The sequence below is a fragment of the Lynx canadensis genome, chromosome C1 (assembly GCF_007474595.2).
Source record: "Lynx canadensis isolate LIC74 chromosome C1, mLynCan4.pri.v2, whole genome shotgun sequence".
NCBI lineage: Eukaryota > Metazoa > Chordata > Mammalia > Carnivora > Felidae > Lynx > Lynx canadensis.
This window is the reverse complement of record NC_044310.1, coordinates 70,885,662-70,913,337: the sequence shown is the minus strand read 5'-3', so window position 1 is coordinate 70,913,337 and position 27,676 is coordinate 70,885,662. Positions and strand designations below refer to the sequence as shown.

The following is a 27,676-nucleotide window of genomic DNA, read 5'->3' as shown; positions in this document are numbered from 1 at the left end:
TCATTCTTATAATTTGATGCTTTTCATATTATAATTATCCCCCATTTTATAGCTGAGGAAACTGAGGCACCTTAGTCTAATTAACCTAGTATCACACAGGACAAAATCAGGATTTAAATCCAAGTCTGCCTTACCCCAGAGTTCATGTTTTTAAGTACTGTGCTGAATATCCTCTAAATAGTTTAGTTTAGGTGTTACGTATTTAAGCATGCTTTGCTTTCCAGAGAGTGAAATATTCATTAACTTTGGGAACCAGCTAATCATGCAGTCCATAAATTTGTTGTCTGGTCCCTGGAAAGAAAAGGCTGAAAGGACTTTGACTTTTTCCTTTGTCTTAGTTGGGGCTGTTATAACAAACTACCATGGACTGGGTGGTTAAAAACAACAGAAATTTATTTTTTACAGTTCTGGAGCCGGGAAGTTCAAAATCTAGGTGCCCGTAGGGCCAGTGTCTGTGAGAGAGGTCTTCCAGGTTGCAGATTGCTGACTCCTTGTACCCTCACATGCCCAGAAACAGGAGGATTGCTCACCAGAATCCCTTTGTAGGGGCACTCCTCCCATTCGCGAGGGCTCTACTTTTCATGGCCTAATCACTTCCCAGAGGCCCCACCTCCGCATACCCACACATTGGGTGTTAGGATTTCAACACAGATTTGAGAGAACACATTCAGTCCATTGCATTCTTCAGAAGCTCTTCTGGGGAGAAGGGGCATGTAGAAAAGTAACTGTTACACTTGTTAAGAGCTATAACAGGGTGGTGCAGTGTGCAGAACAAAGCAAGTGAGGCAGTCAAGGAAGGCATCAGAGAGCAAGTGAATTTGAGGTGGTTCTTAAAAATAAGTAGGTGTATGTTTTGGGAGTAGAAAGCATGTGATGCAAGGGGAATGATACGTGCAGAGGTCTGAAAGAACAAGTCACATCATGGTGAAAACTTCTTTTAACTTAATTGCTTTCCATGTATAAATTCCGGATTCAACCAAGTGACTAAAATCTGAAAATAGCAATGTTGATGGAAAATGCTAATTGTCAGCAAGTCCATCAGAACTTGTTTTTAAACCTACATTTGGGGACTGTTTACTTTGTGGTGTCACAGATCAGTCCTGCTGATAAGTCTACCCTCTTCTACCTCTTATTTTCTTTCTTTTTTAAAAAAATCGTTATCTGAGGCACCTGGGTGGCTCAGTCATTAAACATCTGACTTCAGCTCAGGTCATGATCTCACAGTTCATAAGTTCGAGCCTTGATTCTCTCTCTCTCTTTTCTGCCTCTCCTGGGATGCTCTTTCTCTCTCTCTGCCCCTCGCTCACTTGCACACATGCGTTCTCTCTCTCTGTCTCTCTGTCTCTCTGTCTCTCTCTCTCTCTCTCTCTCAGAAAAAAAAAAAAAATCATTACCTAGATGTTCTTTTTAAACTCTCCAGTTTGGGACCTTCTTGACCTTTATATTGAGTTAGCCTTTTCTCTCAAAGTCCATCACTTTTTGGTTCGTTGTGAAAATCCACAAATGCCTTCCCAGAGCTAGCATAGTTTCTGTTACTCCTGTAGTTACTTCAGGTTTTGGCCCAACCTTTACAAACAGTACCAGCTTTCAGTCAGCAAGAGTAAGTAGTAAATCAAGGAGACCTTCCTCAGATATTTAAATTTCCCTCTCCTCACCACTACTCATCCAGTGGGTTAGTATCCTGTGTAATTCTTTTTTTTTTTTTTTCAACGTTTTTTTATTTATTTTTGGGACAGAGAGAGACAGAGCATGAACGAGGGAGGGGCAGAGAGAGAGGGAGACACAGAATCAGAAACAGGCTCCAGGCTCTGAGCCATCAGCCCAGAGCCCGACGCGGGGCTCGAACTCACGGACCGCGAGATCGTGACCTGGCTGAAGTCGGACGCTTAACCGACTGCGCCACCCAGGCGCCCCAGTATCCTGTGTAATTCTTAATAATGCAAATGTTTAAGTTTGGAGAAGTACCCTTAATTAAGTATATTTCTTGGTTTTAAAAGGTCTGTTTTTCTAGATCTTTTTTCTCTTATAATTTAAATCAGTCCTTTTAAGGATTTTGGAGCATTTTAGTAAGGGAGTAAGGTATAACCTTAGAATGCCTAGGTAGCCTTCAGGTTTCACTTATTAGTTATTTTCTTACTTAATTGTAGCCAAAATATATGCCCAAGATTCAAGGTAACTTTTTATTTTCATTTTGTGGTTTTAGCATTTAATTTAGTCTGGGGAGTGTAAAGCGATTATTATTATTAATGTTTTAAGTAATGGATTTATAGTATTCTGGTATGCTTTAACACATAGAAGGTATAGCTTCTTGGAAGAATTACTGGCAAGTAGCTCCAGAGGATTGATTGGCAAGAAGCAGAGTCATAGTGAGCTCCACGCTGGACCCTTCCCCAACCTGCTTCCCCTGGGAGACCTTGACTTTGGCAGCCATTGCTGACCTCACACTATTGATACAGCTCTCCACACTGAGTCACTCGCTCATTCCTGCTGCATCTGCATGCAGGAACAGCCTAACCAGCATTTCTTCTCATCTTCTATGTTTTTTCTTTTTTTCCCCCAGCAAGATATTTACTGTTCAGTTTAGTAAAGTAGATCTCTGTCCACTTTCTTGGATGTTAATAATAAAATAGGACCATGCAGATTGTTATGCAGACATATATATACCTGCATATGTATATAATATATGTATATATACCTGCACATTATATACATATTATTATTGTCTAATATATATTATTGTTTATGTAGCTATAGATTGTTTCAATATATTTTAATACTGTTTTCCTATGTTCTTTATCCTGCTTTGATTCTGTGTGATCATATGTCTGTGGTTGCTGTATTTTCCTATGATTAATGTGCTGGTAGAGTAAAAAGGAAAATAATCTCTGGTTTTATTTTTTAAAAATTATATGAAAAAAATAGGATTCACAGTTACTTTGTAGATAACTTCACTGGTTTATTTATTTAAACAGCCTAGGACTGGAGATAAGTTGATCTAACTTCAGATCTCCATTCTGCCTCTTGGCTGTGTGATATCGGGCAGTGTGTCTACTTCTGAAAGCCTCATTTTTCCCACATTATAACATGATTTGAGGGTTAATTAACATATGAGAGCATCTAACACAGCACTGGACAGGTAATGAATAACTTCCTCACACAGCTCCTTGACTCTCATCACTAGATTCAAATTCACATTTGAAGAGACTTGAATTGGACAATTTCTATCTTAAATGTTAGGTCACATATGCTTAAGATATGGTGCAGAAATGATTTTGATAAGGATCTCTGATAATTACTACTGCCTGAGTATCTAGAGCCATTTTAAGATACTGGTCTTTCCCTTTCACCTCTCTCGCTTGTAGGTTATCTCTGATGCTGAGGAAGATGCTGGGGAACTGAGTAGGGAGAGTATGTGGGACCTTTCCTGTGAAACTGTGAGAGAGCAGCTTACCAACAGCATCAGAAAACAGTGGAGAATTTTGAAAAGTCATGTCGAAAAGCTTGATAACCAAGGTAACTTACTGCCTCAGTGCATGCAAAGTGAGTTGACATTCAGCTCTTAATTTCAGTCACTTAGAAAGCCACGTTATGGGCTCAGCTGTGAAGTACTCGAACTCAGTTTGGTAGTTTGATAATCAAGCTTCTATCTACTTCTAGAGGTGAGGTTTGAACCCCACTGAGAAAATACTTTGCCTTCAGAGTGAATCTTTCTCTGAGTGCAGTATACAGTTGAATGAAGTAAACTGAGTGTCTTACTAAATCTTGGAAATGAAGAATTATTAATCATGATGTGGTATAAATATAAACCTGTTGCTTATTATTTCTAGATACTTGCATACTTCTAGGTTCCTAATAATTTATTTTTAAATTATTTTCAATATAATAGAGGTTTAAAGTATCAATTAGGAAGTATATGAAGTAGAATATTCAGGTTTCTGTTCCCTATAGCTAACACTCAACAGTTTGGTGCATATCTTTCTTGATTTTTCTGTAGGCATTTACAAAATTTATTTAAAAATATATAAAAAACAGGACACCTGGGTGGTTCAGTCATTTGAGCGTCCAACTCTTGATTTCGACTTAGGTCATGATCCCAGGATTGTGGGATCAAGCCCTTGTGTTGGGCTTCTCTTGTGCTCTCCCTCTTTAAATAAATAAACAAATAAATAAGCAAACAAACACATGAAAAATATATATATATGTATATGAAAAACAAAAACCGAATACTAGGTATTCTTTCTACACTTTTTTTCACTTAAGAGTGAATGTATTATTTTAGACACCATTTCCTGTCACTGTAGATAGTATAAATTTACATTGATGAATGTATTCTTAACATTTTATATTTTTTGAAGGTTGCATGCTTCTAAATCAAGAAAATTAAGGTTTCTGCTCAGTAAATGAAGTCTGTTGAAAGGAAATTTATTCTAAATGTCAGAAGTCACAAACTCACTGCCAGTTGTCTTTAGTAGTAAAGACTAATCAACAAAATTCTGTACCAAAATTAATTTACATGAGATTTTGTTGATTTCAGTCCCAGTCTATTAGTAAATAGCAAGTATATTTGGACTTTTTATTTGTTGAATTTAATATTGGAGAGCAAGATTTGTAGTGCTGCATTGATCTTTGAAGAAGTGTTGAAAGTAGTTTATGAATTTGTTAATTATTTTTCTCCTCTGTGAATATAGGTTGTCCATTTTTAATTAGGACATAATCGTGAATAAATACAGATTACAAATTAAATGTTCATAGTAGAACTAGTAAAGATATCATTTGAGTCCAGAAAATAGTATGAATTTGTAGTTGTCCTGAATCCTTTATAGTTGCTTTGCTTTTTACATTTTTTCATGGTGGTAAAATACCATAAATTTAATTTTATTATTATAGCTTATGAAATTTTTAGAGGGCAAAGGGAATAGGTACCTTTTAGAAAACCTGTTGAGATTCTAGAAAAATTCTTAGAGTTTTTTTTTTTTAATTTTTTTAACATTTACTTTTGAGAGAGAGAGAGAGAGAGAGAGAGCGAGAGAGCGCGCGCACCAGGTGGGGGAGGGGCAGAGAGAGAGGGAGACACAGAATTCTAAGCAGCCTCCAGGCTCTGACCTGTCAGCACAGAACCCAATGTGGGGCTCGAACGCACCAACTGTTAGATCATGACCTGAGTTAAAGTCGGACTCTTAACTGACTGAGCAACCCAGGCGCCCCATAAACTGAGTGGAGGCTGTAAAACCTATGTCAAATTACTGGTTTTATGTTAGTTTCAAAGGTACACTTAGAAGGTTTCAATGATGAAGACGTAATCTCACGACAAGACCATGAACAAGAAACTGAAAAACTCGAGTTGGAAATTCAACAGTGTAAAGAAATGATTAAAACTCAGCAGCAGCTTTTACAGGTAAATGTGAGTTACCTTTTAAAGCTGTTGTCCCCTGTAAAGGGCCTTATTCCTTTATTTCAGAAGATATGTAGTATTTGACATTTTTCTGCTTTAAACTAAGTTCTGGGCTTACTAACAGGGACATTACGTACCATTCCTGAGGCGGGGCTTTGCCAAGTGGAAAATGAGAGTCCTCCATTGACTTGCTGATTCTTCATCATTTCTGTCCTTCCCCAAAAGTTTGACCTGCCGTCCCTTGCTTTAACTTGGGGTGCTGCGGGGATCTTCTGGAACTTACTATGTTTTAAAATTTAATAGCAGCAGCTTGCTACTGCATGTGATGACGACACCACTTCACTGCTTCGAGACTGCTACTTGTTGGAAGAAAAGGAGCGCCTCAAGGAAGAGTGGTCCCTATTTAGAGAGCAAAAAAAGAATTTTGAAAAGGAAAGACGAAGCTTTACAGAAGCGGCTATCCGCCTAGGATTGGAGGTATCTTAAACAATTAGCTTTCCTTGTAGAGCTTTTGCAAGTTCTGGGGAGGCCCAGCAGAATGTATCGAAGTTCTGCCTTTCATTGTTTTTTTGCCATCCAGTTGTTCCCTAAAGTATTTCACCAGCGATCTTATAAATAACAAACTGGAAAGGATTGTAAGCATGTGAACTATTATAGAAGGGTGTCGTTTTGCCTTTACCAGATTTGGGAATTGAAACTTTTCTTTTTAGAAAACTCTAAGCATCTGTTATCCCCTTCTTGTTGGCTTTCTACTGGTCAGTGTTTAGCTTCACACAGGAGATCTCTCTGGGACATTTGTTATCTTCCCACTGTCTGTGGGCATCAAAAAGCAGTACAAAAGTTCTCCCTCTCCCCCTCACCCAGGGATGTGTGCATACACCTTCTACAGCTTGCTTTTTGACTTAACGATATATTAACCTACATATTTCCCTTTCAAAAGTTACACAAGTAATGTGTGAACATGGTTTAAAAAAATAACTCCTACAAAAAAACCACAAACTGAACAAATGTCCTCCATTCTTACCACCAATTTCATTCCTCAGAAGTCACCACTGTTTGAACTTCGTAATTCTTCTGAGAAGTACTGTTTTAACCTTAGTGTATTTCAGCCTTTGTTTTCTTGATAACAATCTATTGATTCCCGGCTATGAAAGATAAGGAATGTAGTGTCCTTACCGCAACTCCCATCTATGCTGTTCCTCATCTCTATATATGACTTCTTCATACATACTTCATACTTTTTTAAAACCACTTTTAAAAAATGGTTTCTTTTGGTTGACTTTTTTAAATAATATGTTTGATGCTTCCATTTCACGTGTGCTTGACTTGAGGCAGTACCATATCCCCGCAATGAAAGATGAAGACATTCTTGTACTTACCCTTGTTCCCCTTCTCTTGCCCTTCTACTTCCCAAGTTTTGTCTATGGTTATTATTTCTCATCGTTGGGTGTTACCACATTTGTCCTCTGCCCTACGGTGTAATCCAGGTGTATGTACTTTAAGGTTGAGACTTAAAAATGGAAAGAACATTGATGACATCATGATTCTGTAAATATTATTCATTCTGTAACCTACTAATATGTTTGATCACATAGAAAATACTCTATGTTAATAAGACTTTGCCACCTTGGAGAGAATCTTTCGTGTACCACTGTGTAGTGAATCTTTTGACTTTCTTTATAGCTTAGGATTTCCTGAATCACATTCAATTTGTAGCTCACACTATCTACTTTCTTGGGTTCCTTTTTCAATTTGCTGTATTAGCTTCTTGAGTAATTTTTTTGTAAGTATTGTGTGAGTAAAAAATATTCTGAATTCTGGGATATCCAAAAATGCACTCATAGGTGATTGGTTTGGCTGCATATAGAATTCAGTTTCCCATTGTTCCATTTCTTCTGCTGTTTGGTTTTGCAAATAAGCAGCCTGATTATCATATAACCTACAGGCAATACTTTGTAGATATCCTGTGCTTTATTTTTTTCCTTCTCTTCTTCTTTTCTCCTTTTTATATTCTTAAAGTTCCAAAATTTTATGAGGATATATCTAGGTAATTTAGCCTGAAGACACTGTATTTCTTCAATTTGGAATATTTTCTTTGATTCTGTATTTTTTCCCTTGCATTCTCAAACATTTCTATTAGACAGATGGTTGGCCTTCTGACTACATCCATAGATTGACTTTATGTCCTGAATTTAAGGGTATTCTCTCACCTTTATCTTGTACATCACCAACCTGATATTCAGCACCATCAGTTTTAACTCTTCATTTCATCCAAGGAGTTTTTATTTTAGAATTTATCTTTCAAGTCTTTGGTGTCCTCATTTTTTTTCTTTTTGTAGAGCATTATATTATTTTACAGGTGTTCATAAATCTGGTCATTTGTGTTAGAATATTTTTTCGAAAGGCTCTTGAACTGTTACCTATAGTCAGGTCTCTTTATGTTGGCTCTTTTTCTTTCATGCTCTTCGTTTTCTTCAAATGTCTGGGGACGCATGATTTTGTATTAGTGTTTATGAATGAAAGATATATGCTGTTTAGCTGACATGGGTTTCCTCCACACTTGTGAAAATTTATCTTATCAATAGCTACCTTTCTCAGAAAATAAAATCCGTTTGCACCAGCATTTTCTCCTGTCTTACAGGAACCTTTTTCTGAATCCCTGTATCCGTCCTATTCCGGGAGATCCTCTAGCTACTTTTTGTACCACTCCCAGTTCTCTGCAGGACAGTCTGTCTGCCTCTGGTCAGTGGGGCCAGTGAAGGATGGGAAGGAAGCACGAGAGACCTGAGGGATGAGGGAGAATTGAGGATTATCATTGGCTGTTGGAAAGGGGAAGGTCTGACGTGTGCCCTCTTGTGGTTTAGTGGTGGTGGCTGCTGGTGCTGGTAGATGGTTGGAGGCTGAGAGCGATGCCTGGTGAGGTCATAGCTTCTTTTTCTCACGTGATTAATTTACAGTGGGTATTTTTCTGTCATTTGTAATTTTATACTTACAATGTTCTGTGTGTTCAAAAATTCTAATGTGCTATCTTTTTTTTTGCATTATCCATTTGAATTTATTTAAAATAGATGTGAAAATAACAGTTGGTTTTTAGGTGAGATGGGTAAATTTTTATTTTTTAAATATGATTTTCTTAAATGAAGTTTTTCTTAGTTTTTTAGGTTAATTCATTTGACTTACAAAATATAGATGGTAGCCAGAAAGCAAACACCAACAGCTACAGAAATCATGGGAAGTGGCACCGGTGTGAATGTTGAAATACTGATCAGTATTTCTTTGGTTTGCTTGTTATGACAGAGAAAGGCATTTGAAGAAGAAAGAGCCAGTTGGTTAAAGCAACAGTTTTTAAATATGACTACCTTTGACCACCAGAACTCAGAAAATGTGAAACTTTTCAGTGCCTTCTCAGGAAGTGAGTACTCCATTAACCCTTTAAAATTTTTTTTTTTTTTCAACGTTTATTTATTTTTGGGACAGAGAGAGACAGAGCATGAACGGGGGAGGGGCAGAGAGAGAGGGAGACACAGAATCGGAAACGGGCTCCAGGCTCTGAGCCATCAGCCCAGAGCCCGACGCGGGGCTCGAACCCACAGACTGTGAGATCGTGACCTGGCTGAAGTCGGACGCTTAGCCGACTGCGCCACCCAGGCGCCCCTCCATTAACCCTTTAATCTGAAAATGCATGTCAATAAAATACTGTAAATTATTAATATAAAACTTTGGGGATCACCAAATACTTAAAAAAAATTTTTTTTTAGTTTATTTTGAGAAAGACACAGCGTTAGTAGGGGAGGGGCAGAGAGGGAGGAAGAGAGAGAGAGAGAGAGAGAGAGAGAGAGAGAGAGAAAATCCCAAGCAGGTTCTGCACCATCAACGCACAGCCCAATGTGGGGCATAAACTCACAAAACCGCAAGATTGTGACCTGAGCCGAAAGCAAGTCAGGCACTTATTAACCACCTGAGCCATCCAGGCACCCCTGGAGATCACCAAATATTTTTAAAACTAAATCCTTCTAGATGTTTATGGAATATGCATAAGAGATGGCAAGATTAGCAAGACTAGAGTCAAGGGCTCAAGTGAACACCCACATTAACTTGTTCTATCTCACACCTCACTACCCTTCAGGTGATCATAGTTAATTACCTTCACTATATTTGATACCTCACCATAGGGACTGCCTTTTTTTCTTCTTTCTTTTAACAGGTTCTGATCGGGACAGTCTTACAATGCACTCAAGGTCACGGCAAAAGAAGCCTCAGAATATGTCTAACGGGTCTCCAGTTTGCACATCTAAACTTACGAAGTCTCTTCCCGCTTCTCCTTCTACTTCAGACTTTTGCCAGACACGTTCCTGTGCATCTGAACATAGGTATTGGTCTATGGGTGATCTTTGCACATATCTGTACCATTGCTAGAGTTGCACTGCTGAGGGAAAGGTGGCCTATCTGTAGTGTTAGCAACAATAGTGGCTTTGGAGAGGAATTTAGTAGATTGATTCATTCTACAAGTATTTATTGGGTAGCCATTATATAAGGACAGTGTTAGGTGCTGGGAATGCAGTAGCAAACAAAGTAGATCCTGGTCCCTGTCTTCTGGGAGCTAAAAAATTTGTTCCCTATCCCCAGGAAACCCACATACTTCTATTACCTGATGCATTTTGGTATTTTTCTCTGTCTCAAATTGTTAAATCATATTCTAAGGTATAATATCACTATTCTACCTCAGAGCCTATTCCAAGATTAAGTAGATAGAACATTCCTAGCGACAGAGGAATAGCAAAGAACAAAGGGATACCTTGGAAAGTGTGGTGGTGATCTTTCCTTTTTAACCAAAGCAGAGGACAGTGGCATGAGGACGTGCCAGTTTGGTAGGTGCCCCAGAAAGCAGGGGCACGCTTGCCTGTGGTAGTGAGATACTGGTGTGGAGCTAAGTGTTGAAGAAGCCTACTAGCCCTTGGACCAAGAATTGTTAAATAAATGAATTTCAGAACAAAAATATGAAGGTTAAAAAGGATAAGACACTGTACATATTGTTGAGTTTTAAAAGGTTTAAGACTCTAAATATTGAGGGGCAAAAAAGAGCCTGGGGAAGAGTCCTCCAGGCAAGTGTAGGGACCCCTGAGGTGTAGGACACTGGTGTGTTTGTGGAGGGCAAGTGTTGTTAGCTAGCAAGACCAAGAGGTAGGAGGTAGTTAATAGTGGGAGGTAGGCAAGGATCACATCCTATAAGGTCCTGGGTGAGTAGGGTTAAAAAGTTTATTATGCAAGAGTTCAAATATATACCAATGTAGAGAGAATAAGGTCATGGTGCCCTTTATAGCCATCACCCGGCTTCAACAATTACCAACTTATGACCATGTTGTTCATACATAACCCCACTCTGCTGCCCCCATACACATACACACACCTGGCAGTTCATTTGTAAGGTTTTTTTGTTGCTGTTTTTGTTTTTGTTTTTGAGAGGGAGCACGCATGAGAGCAGGGGAGAGGGGCAGAGGGAAAGAATCTTAAGCAGGCTCCACCCTCAGCACGGAGCCCAACACGGGACTTGATCCCACAACCCTGGGATCATAACTTAAGCCAAAATCACAAGTCAGACATCACGAGTTAGACGCTCAACTGACTGATCCACCCAGGTGCCCCTCATTTGTAAAGTATTTCAATCTCTATTTGTAGGTCAGATACTGTTCTAAGGGCAACAGATAAAGCATTGGAGATTTGTAAGCAGTGGAAAAGATATGTTTTGAAAAGATGACTGTTTTATTGTTTGGAAAACAGACTGTAGGAGTGAGTCCTGTAGGTCAGGAGATGCAGTTAGGAGACATTAATGGAGTCAAGGTGAGGTGACGTGACGGTAGTTTAGACAAGGGTCATAACATGAAGGTAGAAATGACTGGATTTGGGATATATTTTGCTTTTCAACCAACGGATTGACTAATGGGGGGAGTATCGGAAGTGAAAGTTGAATTTACAATCAAAAGGTACTGTAAGTTCAGAGTATTTTCTTATACGGAGTGTTATTAAACTCCCAAATTTGACCAATTAGAGTGCTCTATGTAAATAACACAAATTCTAGTCGCCATTTTCAAATAATACATTCTATATCTGAGAGAGAACATAGCATTTGTCTTGGTTATTTTTATGTATCTAAAATTCTTTTAAATCTAATTTTTAGTTATGAAATATTTGACATAACATTCCTTGAAGACATTATTTTGTGTTTAGTAAAGATAAGTCCAACATTTAGTACCTATATAATAGGGCGTTATGAGATTTCAGTGATGATACATATAAAGCATTTAAAACAGTACTTGGTCCATTATAAGCCCTCAGCAGGCTATAAACATAAAAATATATGTAAATATAAATGGTTTATAAAAGTGCTTTTCTGTTTCATATATTCCAAGGGCTACACTAAACAACATCAGTGGCATAGAAATAGAACTTTGGAGCATCAAGAAGCTCCATTGAGCTATTAATATTTGTGGTTACTGGCCTCTGAATATAAAACACAGAAAAGAGTTGTGTAACTAGTTTCAGGAGAGAAGCTGTTGCAGCTTGACATAGTTCTTAAAATTTTAAGTTATTTGGAAAATTTGGACTCCTTGCTCCTGAAGCACCTTAGATCTGGGTTTGTAATAAGATGATTGCCACATCGAGGTTGAGTTAGTAAACCAAAGTCACAAAAAATGCACATTTATGGGGGAAAAACCCGTTTTTGGGGAAAAAAGATACTCAGTTGATAAAAATATATTTGTTGGCTTAACCCCTTAGATTCGAAAGTAATCATTTAACCAGCTATTTTTGTTTTGAGATGGTCACAGAGCATAGCTCTCAGATTGTGTCATTGAAGGGTAGCAGCTGTGTCCACATTCAGAACCTAAGAGTGTTACTCCCTGACACTTACAATTAATTCAGCACTGGTGTATGCACTTAATGTGTGTTAACTCAGTTCCATCTAACCCTGTGAGATAGATACTATTATTATTTCCATTTTACAGCTGAGGAAGCTGAAGAAACAGTGACATAGTAAGTGGTTCAGCTGGTGTACAGACCTAAACCATCTGACTTCAGAGTCTGGACTCCTTACTACTTTTGTAGGCACTCATTAAATAGCTGTGTGGGTAAATGGGTGGGTAGAGGACAACTTGCATGTACAAATGGATGTGTGTATAAAAAAAACAGATTACAAAATAGTGGCAGGAAGATGGGGACATGGAGGGACATTGGCTTTCAAAGCCCACGTGTCCTGTATCTGACTTAGGCATTAGTTGGGTAGAGCGCTTCTGAGTAAACCAAAGAGATAAATAAAATAAGTGGGTAAACAGAAAAATAATAGATGGATAGATACGATAAAAGTGATAAATTAGGCCATTTTGAAACATTTCTTTGTTCCCTATCTGTGTATCTTCACAATTGACTTAGCATCGGACAAGGGAACAATCTGACTTTAGACATTCAAGCCTAGCTTAAGTATAAAAGAAAGAGGAGATGGTTATTAAGATCTGCCTTTCTTTTCCTAATAGTTCAGTCAATGTACTGAATATAACTCCTGAAGAAACTAAACCAAATCAGGTTGGAAGAGAATGTGCAAATCAGAAGTGGAGCATGGCATCGAGACCTGAGTCACAGGAAGGTTGCTATAGTGGGTGCTCCTTGACCTACACCAACTCCCATGTTGAAAAAGATGACTTACCTTAGACGTGTGGACTGGAACTGTTTTCATTAACACGTTCATCAGATTTCACATCTAAGTTGAAACAGGGTGTGTCATAAAGTCAGTCATCTCTACTAATTTAAGGTGGTCTGAGTTGTTTGTTTGGACTTTCCTGTTCCTCCCCCAAAGAGCTAAAATGTTAAATCTATTTAAAAGGATATAAAAGCTTTGGATAATGTATTTTTAGTAACAGAAGCATCTGGTTCTGTGAATAAAGGAATGTATATGTTTGGTCGAAAACAGAAGCACTAGAATGAGTTTCCTCTTATAGGTATTAAAAATAGCACTTTTAGGAAACTGATTATTGTAAATGTTTAATTTTGTCTCCTATATAGTTGGCATTGGAAGTTTAGCCTTTACTTGAATGTATACTGTAGATTTTTAACAAAGCAAGTTCTATATTTATTATGTTTAGTGTGATTTGAAATTTCCTCTTTCATATGTTTTAAATAAAGTGAAATTTATGTATGTTTTGTACATAGATATACATGATTATGTTAAGAGGCTTTAAGATTTAAAAATTTTACACATCCATAATTATAGTATTTCATGCCAATAAAATTTTTTTAGTGGTATTCTGTTTACAGATGTATTAGAGCCATTGCCACATTATGTTTAAGAATTTTTTGAATGCATCTGAGCAATAAATACTCAAAAGCTGTTCCATGAAGCTGACTTCTTCAGATAATTAACATTACTGACATTGCATTTTTGAGATTTCTACAGCAGTAGACTTTTATATATGTAGGATATTATAATTTTTCAAAGGACTTTTGATTATAGGATAATAGAGGCAAGATAAAAGTACCCTTGAATAAAACAAGTTAAGAATATCGGTTTAAGATACGTGGGATGATAGAAGATATTTAAGATATCAGAATGGTGATCTTCTCTTTACTAGATGGGGACTAGCACTGCAACATCTGTACCAGCTCGGGCTTTGTATAGTTGCCAGTAATTTTTAAATAATTTTTCAATGGAGTATTTGCCACAAATGATAAAGAAATCTGACAATGTAAAAAGCATCAGATTTTATCCAAATATAATACTCTGGATAAACTTGTGTCATCTCATTTCCAGAACTGATTGCATGTTTCTTCTTGTTACCGATGATAATAAATGTAGGCCCAGGTTCTTTCCCAGAATTTGTATCAAAAAGCTTCAGTGCCTAACCCTGTTTGTCTTTGTACATAGAAGCCTATACAGATCCCAGTTCTAGCTAGATATTGTAAAGCTTATCTGCCTTCCCATTTTCTAGTAGTTCAACCACTTATATACACTCACCCTGTTAGGGGTGTTCCATTTAAATCCATCATGCTAAGAAAAGAAAAAGTCTTATTTTTGTCATCGTTCACTAGATCTAAGAGTTTGTGTAGCAACCATTTTTTTCAGGGCTGATAGAATATCTTATAAGACAGCGAAACTGCTTGTAACACAATAGCCACGTTTATAGTCTCAAAAAACTGGCTCTTAGAAAGCAAAGCAGTCACTGCCTTCCGTTCGATGCATGGTCACTTCTTCACAGTTTAAAATATTAGAAATGATACAAAATTTCTGAGATTGTACCATATTCCAAAGGAGGAAACAACTGAGATTTTTTTTTTTTAACTATTGAGCAATAATATGATCAAAGAAAGGCAATCAAATTTAGAAATAGTCATTGATCCATTTATCAAGAATTTTTTTTGGCAGGAGTTTCCATGATCTACTTTGCCAGGAAAGAACATTTTAATTTTTAAAATAAATCTTACTGCAGCGAATAATGCACTTGACAAAAATGGATTTCTACAAAGCAGCATCTATTTTTTGTTCTGTTTCCATTCTAAGCTGGTTGAATTCTCATATTGGAAGGAACAATCTCTTGAGACTTATTTTGAAATAAAAGGTGTGAAAGAAACAGTCAAATGAAAGCCAGGTTCCTTATGTATTTAATAAAAATCTGCATAGATCTGCTAGACATTATAGCTTTTACTGAACAGCATCAGTTTTTGCTTTACTGTAAGTTGCAACTCCCAGCGATTCCCAATCACGCTTAACTTCCCCGATGATTGGAATGCCTTCTGTGTTGGAAAACTCCTGACTTCACACATACAACTCCTAGAATTTTGTTTCCCTTCCCCTTCTCTAGGTATTTGCAAGGTACTAATAATTCAACTATGCTTCGGTCTTACATTAAGCCATGATTACATGATGGCACCACAGGGAGCCTCAGCTTCAAAGTCCTCCTGATAAATGTTTTCTTGTTCATCAATATGTAACTGAAATCTTGTTTGTTTTTACATGGCATATCCATTTTGAATTTTCAAAGGACAAAAACGGTAAAGAAAATTTAAGAGAAAAATTTTATTTCCTACTCTTAAACTTTTGTATCTTGAATTTATGATGATGAGAAATTTAGAAGAATCATAGCAGAAAATTAAGATTAAAATTTAACTTAATAAGTAGGTTTTTTGTTTTCTTGTTTTGCTTTGTTTGTTGAAGCAATGTATTAAAATGTTTAGATGCACAGAATAGTCCACAGCAAATTGTTTTCCTTCTGGTGCAATTAAAAACAGTTGTTACTTGAAAAGAGTTCCACGTTTCCTACCTTTGCTTACCAGACGTGTGTATAGGCTTGTGGGAACACGGCTTTTGTAGGAAAACACATTCCATGGTGCATGATGAGAGTGCCCCAGGAAGCCAGGAGAGGTTGTGTGTGTATAACCAGAACGATGTGAACTAGGAAGCCCTTCATGCGATTGCCCTATTGTAAAAATCTTCAAAGTATGTTTCTAGGTTTGGATTTAAGGTAAGTATGGGTCATGAAGGCTAGTAAATATATTTTTCCCTATATTTGTCCTTAATTTTTTTCAATCTTCGTAAGCATTTATGAAGTACCTGTTGTATTCAGGGCTTACTCTACTACATTCTTAGATACTGGGGTAGGAAGACAGACTAAGTGCACGCACTCTGCCACCAAGAGCCTCTGAGCTGAATGGAAGACTGGCTATGTAAACCAAAATTATAATAAAGAAATAGCATTTACTGCTATTCATTCAGTCTCAATAAAACTTGGACTCGTGGTTCTTTTGCAGAACCGTGTATGTCCATTTCGCGACAGTGACGTGGCTGGGCTTCTAATTAAAGAGTCTGCATGATTTCCTATGGGAAGTACTGTGTAATTAGTACCGTTTTGTTTTGCTGGGTTTCCATTTTTTTTTTTTTTTTTTACAATCAAAATACTGACCTGCAAAACGGTGTAAGATTTTCTGCCCACAAGACCATTTAGTACTATGTAATAGAAAATGCATTTGCAGGGGCGCCTGGGTGGTGCAGTCGGTTAAGCATCCGACTTCAGCCAGGTCACGATCTCGCGGTCCGTGAGTTCGAGCCCCGCGTCAGGCTCTGGGCTGATGGCTCAGAGCCTGGAGCCTGTTTCCGATTCTGTGTCTCCCTCTCTCTCTGCCCCTCCCCCGTTCATGCTCTGTCTCTCTCTGTCCCAAAAATAAATAAACGTTGAAAATGCATTTGCAAAGATTTGGGACATGTTGATAAGGGTCCTGAAGTAGGTCATTCTGGTCCCTTTTCTAAATATAATTTTTCAGGCTGGATATAAAAGTGGAGTGGATAAATTGTGATTTTGATAATTGATAAATTATTTGACTAATACCAAACTATAAATTGATTATTGACAAATTGATAATATTTGATGGATGATTTGGTTAATATAAAAACTGTTTCACTTGACTGGTTAAGATTGTAAATTTTTAACATTTACACAAAACTGAATTCAGAGGGGTTCAGAAGGTTTTGGAAGGTTTGTGATTAGACGCTGGTAAAAGGTCCACCTCAATATTGATATATTTAAGATTTAGAAATACTTGTACCCAGTATAATGCTTAACACATGGTAAGATAATTTGTTAATGAGACATAAAATACTAAATTAAATGTATCACAGTACTTCATTGTCAGGAATACACTATAAAATTCTTAAGAATGTAAGAACCTTGTTTTATGATTGAGGCCGGGGGGATGGGGTCCTATTTCCAACCCCATCTAGCTTGATTCTTAGCACAGACTATTAGACCATCTTACAAATAAAAAACACTAAGTCGGTATGGCTCAATACAAAAGCTTAATTATTGGTCAATATGAAATTCTTGTTGATGTGAATTGGGTAGTCTTCCTCCATCTTTAGGTATGCCATCTGGAACTCATGGCCTCAGATGCTGTCAAATCAGGAAAACCATAGTCTAGCAGGTGGTCGTGGATGTTTTTACAGACCAGACCTGAAAAAGACCTGCCTTCTACCTGCATTGCTTTGTCCAACACCTAGACGTCTGGAATCAGCCTCACTACCAACAAGACTAGGAGGTATAGAAAATGCAGCTATTTGATGAGCATTGATGGTTTGCTACCTAAGGCAGGTGTGTGTGTGTGTGTGTGTGTGTGTGTGTGTGTGTGTATGTGTGTGTGAGATATTTCATCCACTCAGTCATTTACTTCAAAAAATAACCAGCAAAACCTATTACCTGGTACAAGGGGTTTATTGCTGATAATTAAAGTCACATATTCTTAATTTTGGAAAGGAGTGTATTTTAAGGAATGTATTTAAGGCTTCTTTTATACTCTCTATAAAGAGAGTATATATTTTCATAATATAAAGTTTTAAGGAATTCAGATGGTAGTTTTACACAGTTATTAAAATATCCACATTGCACAGAACATTCACAATTTCTTTTGATTCCTTGAGAGAATATTAATCTTTCTGTTTTTGAAGAGTTAATAAGAGACTCAGAATCTAAGATCATGTAGCTAGTAAGTGGTAAAATTGGAACTTAAAACCCAGATTTTTTTTTTAATATTTACTTAGTTTTGAGAGAGAGTGCGAGCAGATGAGGGGCAGAGAGAGAGAGGGAGACAGAGAATCCCAAGCAGGCTCTGTGCTGTCAGCAACGAGCCAGACACGGGGCTCAAACTCACGAACCGCGAGATCATGACCTGAGCCGAAATAGAGTTGAATGCCTAACCAACAGCCATCCAGGGGCCACAAAACCCAGATCTTTCTGAGCCCTAAATTTCCAGCTTATTCCAGACTGCTACAGGACCTTTTGGTATCCGTTTTTAGGTGAAATTACTCGATTCTTTACCCATAATTCGCCACTCTATAATTTTCTGCACTAAAGTGTTCGTCATTCATTCCCAGTGCAAGGCTCACTCTTGTTTTTGTGAATGGTTACCATGGCAGTCCCATTCAGAATTGGACATTTACCTTTTCAAGACAGGGGCATTAAGGATCTAATTCAAATAGCTCATCCCATGTAAACAGAGTAGAGGCCACTGAGGAATCCCAAGATATACCTACACGGCCTGCTTTTTCTGCCGTCTTTGTTCACTCTTGGCAGTGTTAGTGTTTGTGTGCCATGTCCCTCTGTGACTACCGTCACAGTGACCAAAAACACTTCTATTGTGCACAGGTAATAGGTTATTTATTTATTTATTTTTTTTATTTTTGAGACAGAGACAGCATGAGCCTGGGAGGGGCAGAGGGAGAGGGAGACACAATCTGAAGCAGGCTTCAGGCTCTGAGCTGTCAGCACAGAGCCCGATGTGGGGCTCAAACTCACAGACAGTGAGATCATGACCTGAGCTGAAGTCGGACGCTTAACCGACCGAGCCACACAGGCGCCCCGGTAATAGTTTTTAAATGTCACTGTATGGTGAAACGCGGGGCATTTGTGGTTACAAATTTGTGGCACCGCAGTTACAACTGGCGGTGGTGCAAAGCAGCGGGAACATCACATATGGTCCTTCTTCCAACTTCTCGGCTGCCACCTTATCATGAAAGCCGTCATAGTAGGCAAATAAATTAAAATGATTGCATTAGCATAAAACTTTATTATGGTTCCGGAAATTGAATTTCATGCATTTTTACATGCCTCAAAATACTCTTCCTTTGAGGGTGGCAGTAGTGGGCTTGACCAGGCATGGGCTTGACCAGGCACCATCCCAGCTGCTAGAATGGTGTGCCAGGGGCATAACCAGCAATTCCAATCCCATCACGGCAAACTCATGTTTGACCCTGTAGATAAGTGATGGAAACCCAATTGGAAGTAACTGAGGCAAAAGAATTTGGCAGCTTATCTTACAAACCACCGAAGAAACACTGGTGACGTGCCCCAACAGAACAGGATGCCAAATCTGCAGTTGGAAATACAGGGCAAAGGGTCCCTCCCATCAGGAGAAGGAGCTGGCAAGGCCTGTGGAGGCTGCCGGAACCTCAGGCCCATGGGCAGACTCCAGTCCCCACAGCATGTGAGCAGAAACCCAGTCTTAGGGACCAGGCCACTGTTTCTCATCCACAGCTATGTGGGAGAAATCAGTGACAATAAAGTATTCATGCTCGCAAATGAATTCCTTTTATCGGTGTTTCTTAGAGCAAATTCGAGCTTATCCCTATTGTCATTCCCACACACTTGAACTTCATTACGTTTCTTGAGAGCAACAGAGGCTGACTGGAGAAAACACAGTAGCCTGGGCAGCAAGATTGCTATCAAGAGAAGACCACTGCAGGAGCCCACATTTCACCACCTCAAAGACTCAGTGTGCTCTCAGGCTACCAACGGGCTGCTGGTGTTGGTCAATTTGCCCCAGAACTAGATGGTTCTCAAGCTACATGTTGAAATTCGTCACTTCTGCCTCAAAGTCATAGAATATTCTTCCCATTGAGGTTTGGAAAGAGTCCAAAGCTTTTTGCTTAGCCTACATTTTCTCCTGGAATTCCTCAGAAAGATGGTCTGACCCATTGCTGGCTAACCATGGGCAGTAGGAAAGAGGTCTGAAATGAGGTCGCCAAAGTCAGGATATTGGGATTACATTATTTACTTTCTGGAAGCTGCCTGTGCAGGCTGCCCTCTTAGGAGACACCGGGGCAAAGTAAAGCGAGAAGAATGGGGGCAGTGGTGCTGATGGCAGGTGACAGAAGCAGGCCGGAAGATTGTAGCTCTAAAGTCCACTTTGTGCTCTCTCGACATGAAGAGGGGAGAACAGGCCTATCTCTTCAAACAATCACCTGTGCAGAAATCCTGTCTTAGCTCCCCAAAGCTGAGTGTGTGTTCAGAGGATGAACTATTGTTACAGAATTGGCTCAATTTAATATCTGGGGAAACGGAGCTAGCACTGGTTCAGTTTGGTGAGGCTCTTTCTTTCCCCAAGGGCAGGATTATATTTTATGACATCTCTGTATTGGCAGAGTTCTCCGTCCCAACCATTACTGCTGCAACTAGACAGGAAGCTCTGGAGAGGAGGGTCTCTGAGAAGCCTGCAACAGAAGGGCTGTGTACCCCAGGGGTCCTGCAGGGTGGCTTGAGCTCCAATCCCAGACAGTGCCCTTCGGAACCGCTCCTTGAACCTGTGGACCCAGGGACAGGAACTGCAGCCTGCAGGATTCAGCCCTGGACACCCTGCATCACTTGCCTAGGGAGTTTAAAAACTATCTTCCTTCACACCTGGGGACTTGCTTTTTCTCTAAGAGAAGAACCTAATGTGAAAACTCTCACTCCTTTGTTTTTTGTTTTTTGTTCTTCTTCCAAGATTTTGTTTATATTCCAATTAGTCAACATACAGTGCAGTATTGGTTTCAGGAGAAGAATTTAGTGGTTTATCACATATATACAACACCCGGTGCTAATCACAAAGTGCCCTTAATGCCTGTCACCCATTTAGCCCAACCCCCCCCCCCAATCAACCCTCAATTTGTTCTCTGTAGTTAAAAGTCTCTTATGGTTTGCCTGTTTTTATCTTGTTTTTCCTTCTCTTCCCCCATGTTCATCTGTTTTGTTTCTTAAATTCCACATATGAGTAAAAGCATATGCTATTTGTCTTTGACTTATTTCACTTAGCATAAAACATTATAGTTCCATCCCCATCGTTGCAAATGGCAAGATTTCATTCTTTTTCATGACTAATATTCCATCGTGTGTGTGTGTGTATACATGATGTGTATATACAATGGAATGTATGTGTGTGTGTGTTTGTGTGTGTGTACCACATCTTTATCCATTCATCAGTCGATGGATATTTGAGCTCTTTCCATAATTTGGCTGTTGACAGTGCTGCTATAAACATTAGGGTGCATGTACCCCTTCAAATCAGTATTTTTGACTCTTGGATAAATATCTAGTAGTGCAATTGCTGGGATGTAGGGTAGTTCTATCTTTAACTTTCTGAGGACACTCCACACTGTTTTCCAGAATGGCTGCACCAGTTTGCATTTCCATAAACAATGGAAATTCATCCTTGCCAACATTTGTTTTTTCCTGTGTTGTTAATTTTAGCCATTTTGAAAGGTGTAAGGTGTATCTCATTGTAGTTTGGATTTGTATTTCCCTGATAATGAGTGATGTTGAGTATTTGTTCATGTGTCTATTAGCCATTTGTATATCTTCTTTGGAGAAGTGTCTGTTCATGTCTTCTGCCCATTTCTTAACTGGGTTATTTTTTGGGTGTTGAATTTGATAAGTTATTTATGGTTTTTGGTGCAACTGTAAGTGGGATCGATTCCTTGATTTCTCTTTCTACTGCTTCATTTTTGGTGTATAGAAATGCAACAGATTCTGTATGTTGATTTTGCATCCTGTGACTTAGCTGAATTCATATATCAGTTCTAGCAATTTTTTGATGAAATCTTTCAGGTTTTCCATGTAGAGTATCATGTTGTTTGTGAAGACTGAAAGTTTGACTTCTTCCTTGCCAGTGTGGATGCCTTTGATTTCTTTTTGTTGTCTGAATGCTGAGGCTAGAACTTCCAGTACTATGTTGAACAACAGTGGTGAGAATGGACATCCCTCTCATGTTCCTGACCTTAGGGGGAAGCTCAGTTTTTCCCCGTTGAGGATATTAGCTGTGGGTCTTTCATAGATGGCCTTTATAATGTTGAGGTATGTTCTTTCCATCCCTACTTTCTTGAGGGTTTTTATCAAGAAAGATGCTCTATTTTGTCAATTGCTTTTTCTGCATCTATTGAGGGAATCATATAGTTCTTATCCTGTCTTTTATTAATATGGTGTATCATGTTGATTGATTTGCTGATATTGAACCACCCCGGCAGCACAGGAATGAATCCCACTTGATCCTGGTGAATAATTCTTTTAATGCATTGCTGGATTTGATTTGCTAGTATCTTGTTGAGAATTTTTACATTGATGTTCATCAGGGATATTGCTCTGTAATTCTCCTTTTTAGTGGGGTCTTTCGTTTTCAAATCAAGGTAATGCTGGCCTCATAGAGTGAGTTTGGAAGTTTTCCTTCCACTTATATTTTTTGGAACAGTTTCAAAAGAATAGATACTAATGCTTCTTTAACTGTTTGGTAGAATTCCCCTGGGAAGCTATCTGACCCTGGACTCTTGTTTGTTGGGAGATTTTTTATTACTAATTCAGTTTCTTTACTGTTTATGGGTCTGTTCAAATTTCCTGTTTCTTCCTGTTTCAGTTTTGGTAGTGTATGTTCCTAGGAATTTATCCATTTCTTCCAAATTTCCCAATTTGTTGGCATATAATTGCTCATAATATTCTCTTGTAATTGTATTTCTGAGGTGCTGGTTGTGATCTCTCCTCTTTCATTTGTGATTTTATCTATTTTTGTCCTTTCTCTTTTCTTTTTGAGAAGTCTGGCTAGGGGTTTATCAGTTTTGTTAATTCTTTCAAAGAACAATCTCCAAGTTTGGTTGATCTGTTCTACTGTTTTTTGTGATTTCTATATCATTTATTTCTGCTCTAATCTTTATTATTGCCTTCTTTTGCTGGTTTTGGGCTTTATTTGCTCTTCTTTTGCCAGTTCCTTTAGATGTAAGGTTGTGTGTTTGAGACATTTATTCCTTCTTGAGAAAGGCCTGTATTGCTATATACTTCCCTCTTAGAACCAACCTTTGCTGCATCCCAAAAGTTTTGGACTGTCATGTTTTCATTTTCACTTGGCTTCCATGTATTTTTTTATTCTTTGATTTCCTGGTTAACCCATTCATTCTTTAGTAGGATGCTCTTTAACCTCCATGTATTTGTGGTCTTTCCAAATTTTTTTCTTGTGGTTGACTTCAAGTTCCATAGCAGTGTGGTCTGAAGATATGCATGCGATGATCTCAGTCTTTTTGTACTGGTTGAGGCCTGATTTGTGACCCAGTGTGTAGTCTGTTCTGGAGAATGTTCCATGTGCACTCAAAAATAATGTATATTCTGCTGTGTTAGGGTAAAATCCTCTGAATATATCTGTTAAGTGCATGTACTCCAGTATGTCATTCAAGGCCATTGTTTCTTTGTTGATCTTCTGCTTAGATGATCTGTCCATTGCTGTAAGTAAGGTGTTAAAGTCCCCTACTATTATTGTATTACTATCAATGAGTTTCTTTGAGTTTGTTATTAATTGATTTGTATATTTGGCTGCTTTAAAGTTGGGGACATAAATATTTACAATTATTAAATCTTCTTGTTGAATAGACCTTTTTATTATGATATAGTGCCCATCTTCATCCCTTATTATAGCCTTTGGTTTAAAATCTGACGTGTCTGATGTATTCCAGCTTTCTTTTGATGTCCATGTAGCATGATAAATGGTTCTCCACCTCACTTTCCATCTGGATGTGTCCTTGGGTCTAAAATGAGTTTCTAGTAAACAGCATATTGATGGGTCTTGTTTTGTTTTTGTTTTGTGTGTGTGTTTTTTTTTTTTTTTTTTACCCATTCTGATACTCTGTCTTTTGATTGGAGCATTTAGCCTATTTACATCCAGAGTAATTATTGATAGATATTTACTTAGTGCCATTGTATTACCTGTAAAGTTGCTGTTCCTATAGATTGTCTCTGTTTCTTCCTAGTCTTTGTTGCTTTTGTCTTTCTTTCCCGCTCAAAGAGTCCCCTTTAATAATTCTTGCAGAGCTGGTTTAGTGTTCACAAACTGTTTGGTTTTTGCTTGTCTTAGAAACTCTTTATCTCTCCTTCTATTCTGAATGACAGCCATGCTGGATAAAGCATTCTTGGCTGCATATTTTTCCCATTTTGCACATTGAATATATCATGCCACTCCCTTCTGGCCTGCCAAGTTTCTGTGGACAGGTCTGCTGCTAACCTTATGTGTCTATCCTTTAGGTTAAGGACCTTTTACCCTAGCTGCTTTCAGAATTCTCTATCATGTATTTTGCAAGTTTCACTATAATATGTCTCGGTGTTCATCTGTTTTTATCAATTTTTCGAGGAGGTCTCTACGCCTCTTGGGCTTGAATGTCTGTTTCCTTCCCCAAGTTAGGGAAGTTCTCAGCTATATTTTGTTCAAATCAACCTTCTGTCCCTTTTTCCCTCTCTTCTTCTGGGATGCCTATGATATGGATATCATTGTGCTTTATGGAATTGCTCATTTCCCTAAATCTATATTCGTGATCTAATAGTTTTCTTTCACTCTCCTTATCGGCTTCATTATCTTCCACACGTTTATCTTCTGTATCACCTATTGAATCCTCTGCTACTTCTGTCCTCATTGTGATCACATCCAGTCGGTTTTGCATCTCAATTGTAGCATTTTTTTTAAATATTAGCATGAATAGTTTTTAGGTCTTTTATCTCTGTCACAAGGGTTTCTCTGGTGTCTTCTATGCCTTTTTCCAAGGTCAGCTAGTATTCTTATGACTGTTGTTCTAAATTCTTGTTGAGATATATTATGTATATCTGTTTTAAGTTCATCCCTGGCTGTGGTTTCTTCTTGATCTTTCTTTGGGGGAAAATTCCTCCGTCTTGTCATTTTGTCTAGGTTCCTGTCTTTACATGTTATGAAACCTTGCTATACTTCCTGATCCTGAGAGTAATGCTATATTACGAAGGGGCTCTACACCATCCAGGGCCTGGTGCTTTAGGAAGTGTCTCTGGTGTATGCTGTGTGCGCTCTTCTGCTGTGATGTGGCTGCTCTTTCCCTCAAGCCGGTCCTCTGCAGAGCTCTCCTTGCTTGCACTGGGGAGCAATTGGACTTGAAATGGGTGTGTTTTGGTTTTGAAAACTCTCCCTTCTAATGTGAAAACTCTCCCTTTAGGTGAATGACTTCGATAAATATGTGAAAATAAAATCCCCAACAGGATTCTAAAAGAATTCTCCTTTCTCAGATTTTTTTTTTTTCTGCCAGGGATGGTGTATTCATTCACCTTGTCCTGTCCCCCAGCAGTCATCTCTAAATGATTCCACTTCCTCTGTTCAAGTCTGGGGAACCTATCTCCCCCTGCCCATGTACATCCTAGGGGGCAGAGGACAGTGCCCTGGCAGTCCAGTTTGGCCCCCAAAAGGGGTTGGTCTGCCCTTTTCTGATAATAAAATCAAATTCAGCTAACAGGAGGGATGTGATTCTCTTATATTTGAGTGTGTGCTGTATAAACAGCCAATGTATGCACAAAGAAGGAAAGGACAAGGCAAACTGTGATTAATCAAAAGATTCTTTTTTTTTTAAAGTTTATTTTTGCAGAGAGAGAGAGCATGAGTGGGGGAGGGGCAGAGAGAGGGGGAGACACAGAATCCGAAGCAGGCTCCAGGCTCTGAGCTGTCAGCACAGAGCCTGATGTGGGGCTCGAACTCACAGACTGAGATCATGACCTGAGCCAAAGTCGGATGCTCAACCGACTGAGCCACCCAGGCGCCCCATTAATCAAAAGATTCTCACTGCTCGGTCAGGTCATCTTCTCTGGGATCACGTATATATATCCAAGTCTTACAGATTGCTTCCGTGTCCTAACCTAGCTCAGTGCTCAGTTTCTGAAGCTGATCAAGAAAGCAGCAGTGTGCAGACCAGAAGGTGTTTTGTGTCAAACTGACCCAGTCAGTATTTATAAAGTCCAGGTCAGAGTATCTCTCCAGTCTCTTAGATGACTACCAGTTCTGAGACATACAGAAAGAATCTTAATTTCAAGTGACTCATTTAACATAGAAGCAGCCTATTAAGTTGTCTATTTTGAAATTTCAGTGTATAAAATTTTTAAACGGCGTCTAAATGAGTGTTCAGCTCTATTATGGCATGTGGAGAACATTGTTTAAAAAAAAAAAGATTCTAAATGCAGAAAGAATAATGGGGTCATCCTCCCACTACCAAACATTTAGAGCAGAGCCTAAGATCCTCTACCCCTTTCTCCGTGTCTCCTACATGGGGACACTCACCCCCTGAACAATTCCAAGGGAACTCTCTTTTCCCATCTCCTGCTGGAGATGGGTGCAAGGACAGGTTGGTTATGGACTATATTCCAGTCCTGGGCCTGTCATGGCCAAGCTGTGTGCCTTCAGGCAAGTTCAACTTCTCTGAGCCTTGTTTTTTCAACTGCCAAAAAGACGATTCCAGCACAGTCCTTGATTGACAAGTACGAGACACTGCCACTATGGTGGAAGGATCATCTAGTTCAATGTTGAGTCATGTCTCTGTCAAGCTGCCCATACTCCCTCACTCAGAGGTTTCAACATTAATGCAGGAGAATCAAACATAAGGAGGTACAGTACTTTCAAGTTGAGAAAATTTGCAAATGTAGCTTCAAGGCTCATTTGGGCCCCACAGCAATCATGGAAACACAACCTCTGGGTAACATTACTATTCCCTGCTAGAGATGAACAAACTGAGATTAGGTGAGGTCAGGTAATCCACTCCTGAGCACAATGCTAACATGTAGCATAAGAAGAACCCAGGCCTTCAACTCTGGGTATTATAGATTTTCTCTTATTCTCCAAAAAAGACAGGTCAGACCAGGCATGGCCCAGCCAGTTTTATGAGTGTCAAGTAGGTGGTGACTTTTACTTCCTAAAGCCTTTATTTCACCCAAGCAGAACTAGAAGGGGAACTCGGTCCTTCTTTGTGTTTCCACAGGGAAAACTCTCTACTAGGCATTGCTGAGTAATGTGGATCTCATGAGATTTTATATCAGTTTGAGGGGAGATGAAGGCCTGAGGATTTGACCTTGTACCCCGATGCCCCACAACATCCTCACCTCCACAGACTAGTCTCTTACAATCCCGTCTCTCTGCCTCAGCCTGGGCCAAGTAGTACAGAGACAGGGAGGGAGTTTACATGTGATGTCACATGTAAGCACTGAAGTTGATTCTCTACTCCCAAACCAATGACTGTAACCAACATCCAGTCACACCCAGGAGAGAGGGACAACTTCAGACTTCCCATAAAGAAGAGTTTTGCTTGACAACAGATGTTGGCAAGGATGCAGAGAAAGAGGAATCCTTTTGCACTGCTGGTGGGAATGCAAACTGGGGCAGCCACTCTGGAAAACAGTGTGGAGGTTCCTCAAAAAATTAAAAGTAGAACTACCCTAGGACCCAGCAATTGCACTACTAGGTATTTGTCCAAAGGATATAGGAGTGCTGTTTCGAAGGGGCACATGTACCCCAATGTTTATAGCCGCGCTATCAACAATAGCCAAGAGCCCAAATGTCCATTGACTGATGAATGGATAAAGATGTGCTATATATACAATGGAATATTACTCGGCAATCAAAAATAATGAAATCTTGACATTTGTAACAATGTGGATGGAACTACAGTGTATTATGATAGGTGAAATTAGA

General features: G+C 38.9%; 1 protein-coding gene across 5 annotated transcripts in view; it reads left to right on the top strand.

The window, feature by feature from the left end:
• LOC115521354 (SSX family member 2 interacting protein) overlaps window positions 1-15,678 on the top strand; it is a 43,669-nt gene extending 27,991 nt beyond the window's left edge. For 3 of the 5 annotated variants that reach the window (XM_030326536.1, XM_030326534.1, XM_032594331.1), the window contains exons 9-14: window positions 3,363-3,513; window positions 5,259-5,395; window positions 5,696-5,869; window positions 8,690-8,804; window positions 9,597-9,762; window positions 12,919-15,678. In XM_030326536.1, coding sequence (XP_030182396.1) covers window positions 3,363-3,513; window positions 5,259-5,395; window positions 5,696-5,869; window positions 8,690-8,804; window positions 9,597-9,762; window positions 12,919-13,093 — 918 coding nt within the window. In that variant the 3' untranslated portion in view covers window positions 13,094-15,678. Of the gene's footprint in view, window positions 1-3,362; window positions 3,541-5,258; window positions 5,396-5,695; window positions 5,870-8,689; window positions 8,805-9,596; window positions 9,763-12,918 lie in introns of all 5 variants that reach the window. The other 2 variants (XM_030326533.1, XM_030326537.1) reach the window with 1 other exon arrangement.
• Window positions 15,679-27,676: the final 11,998 nt, after the last annotated feature.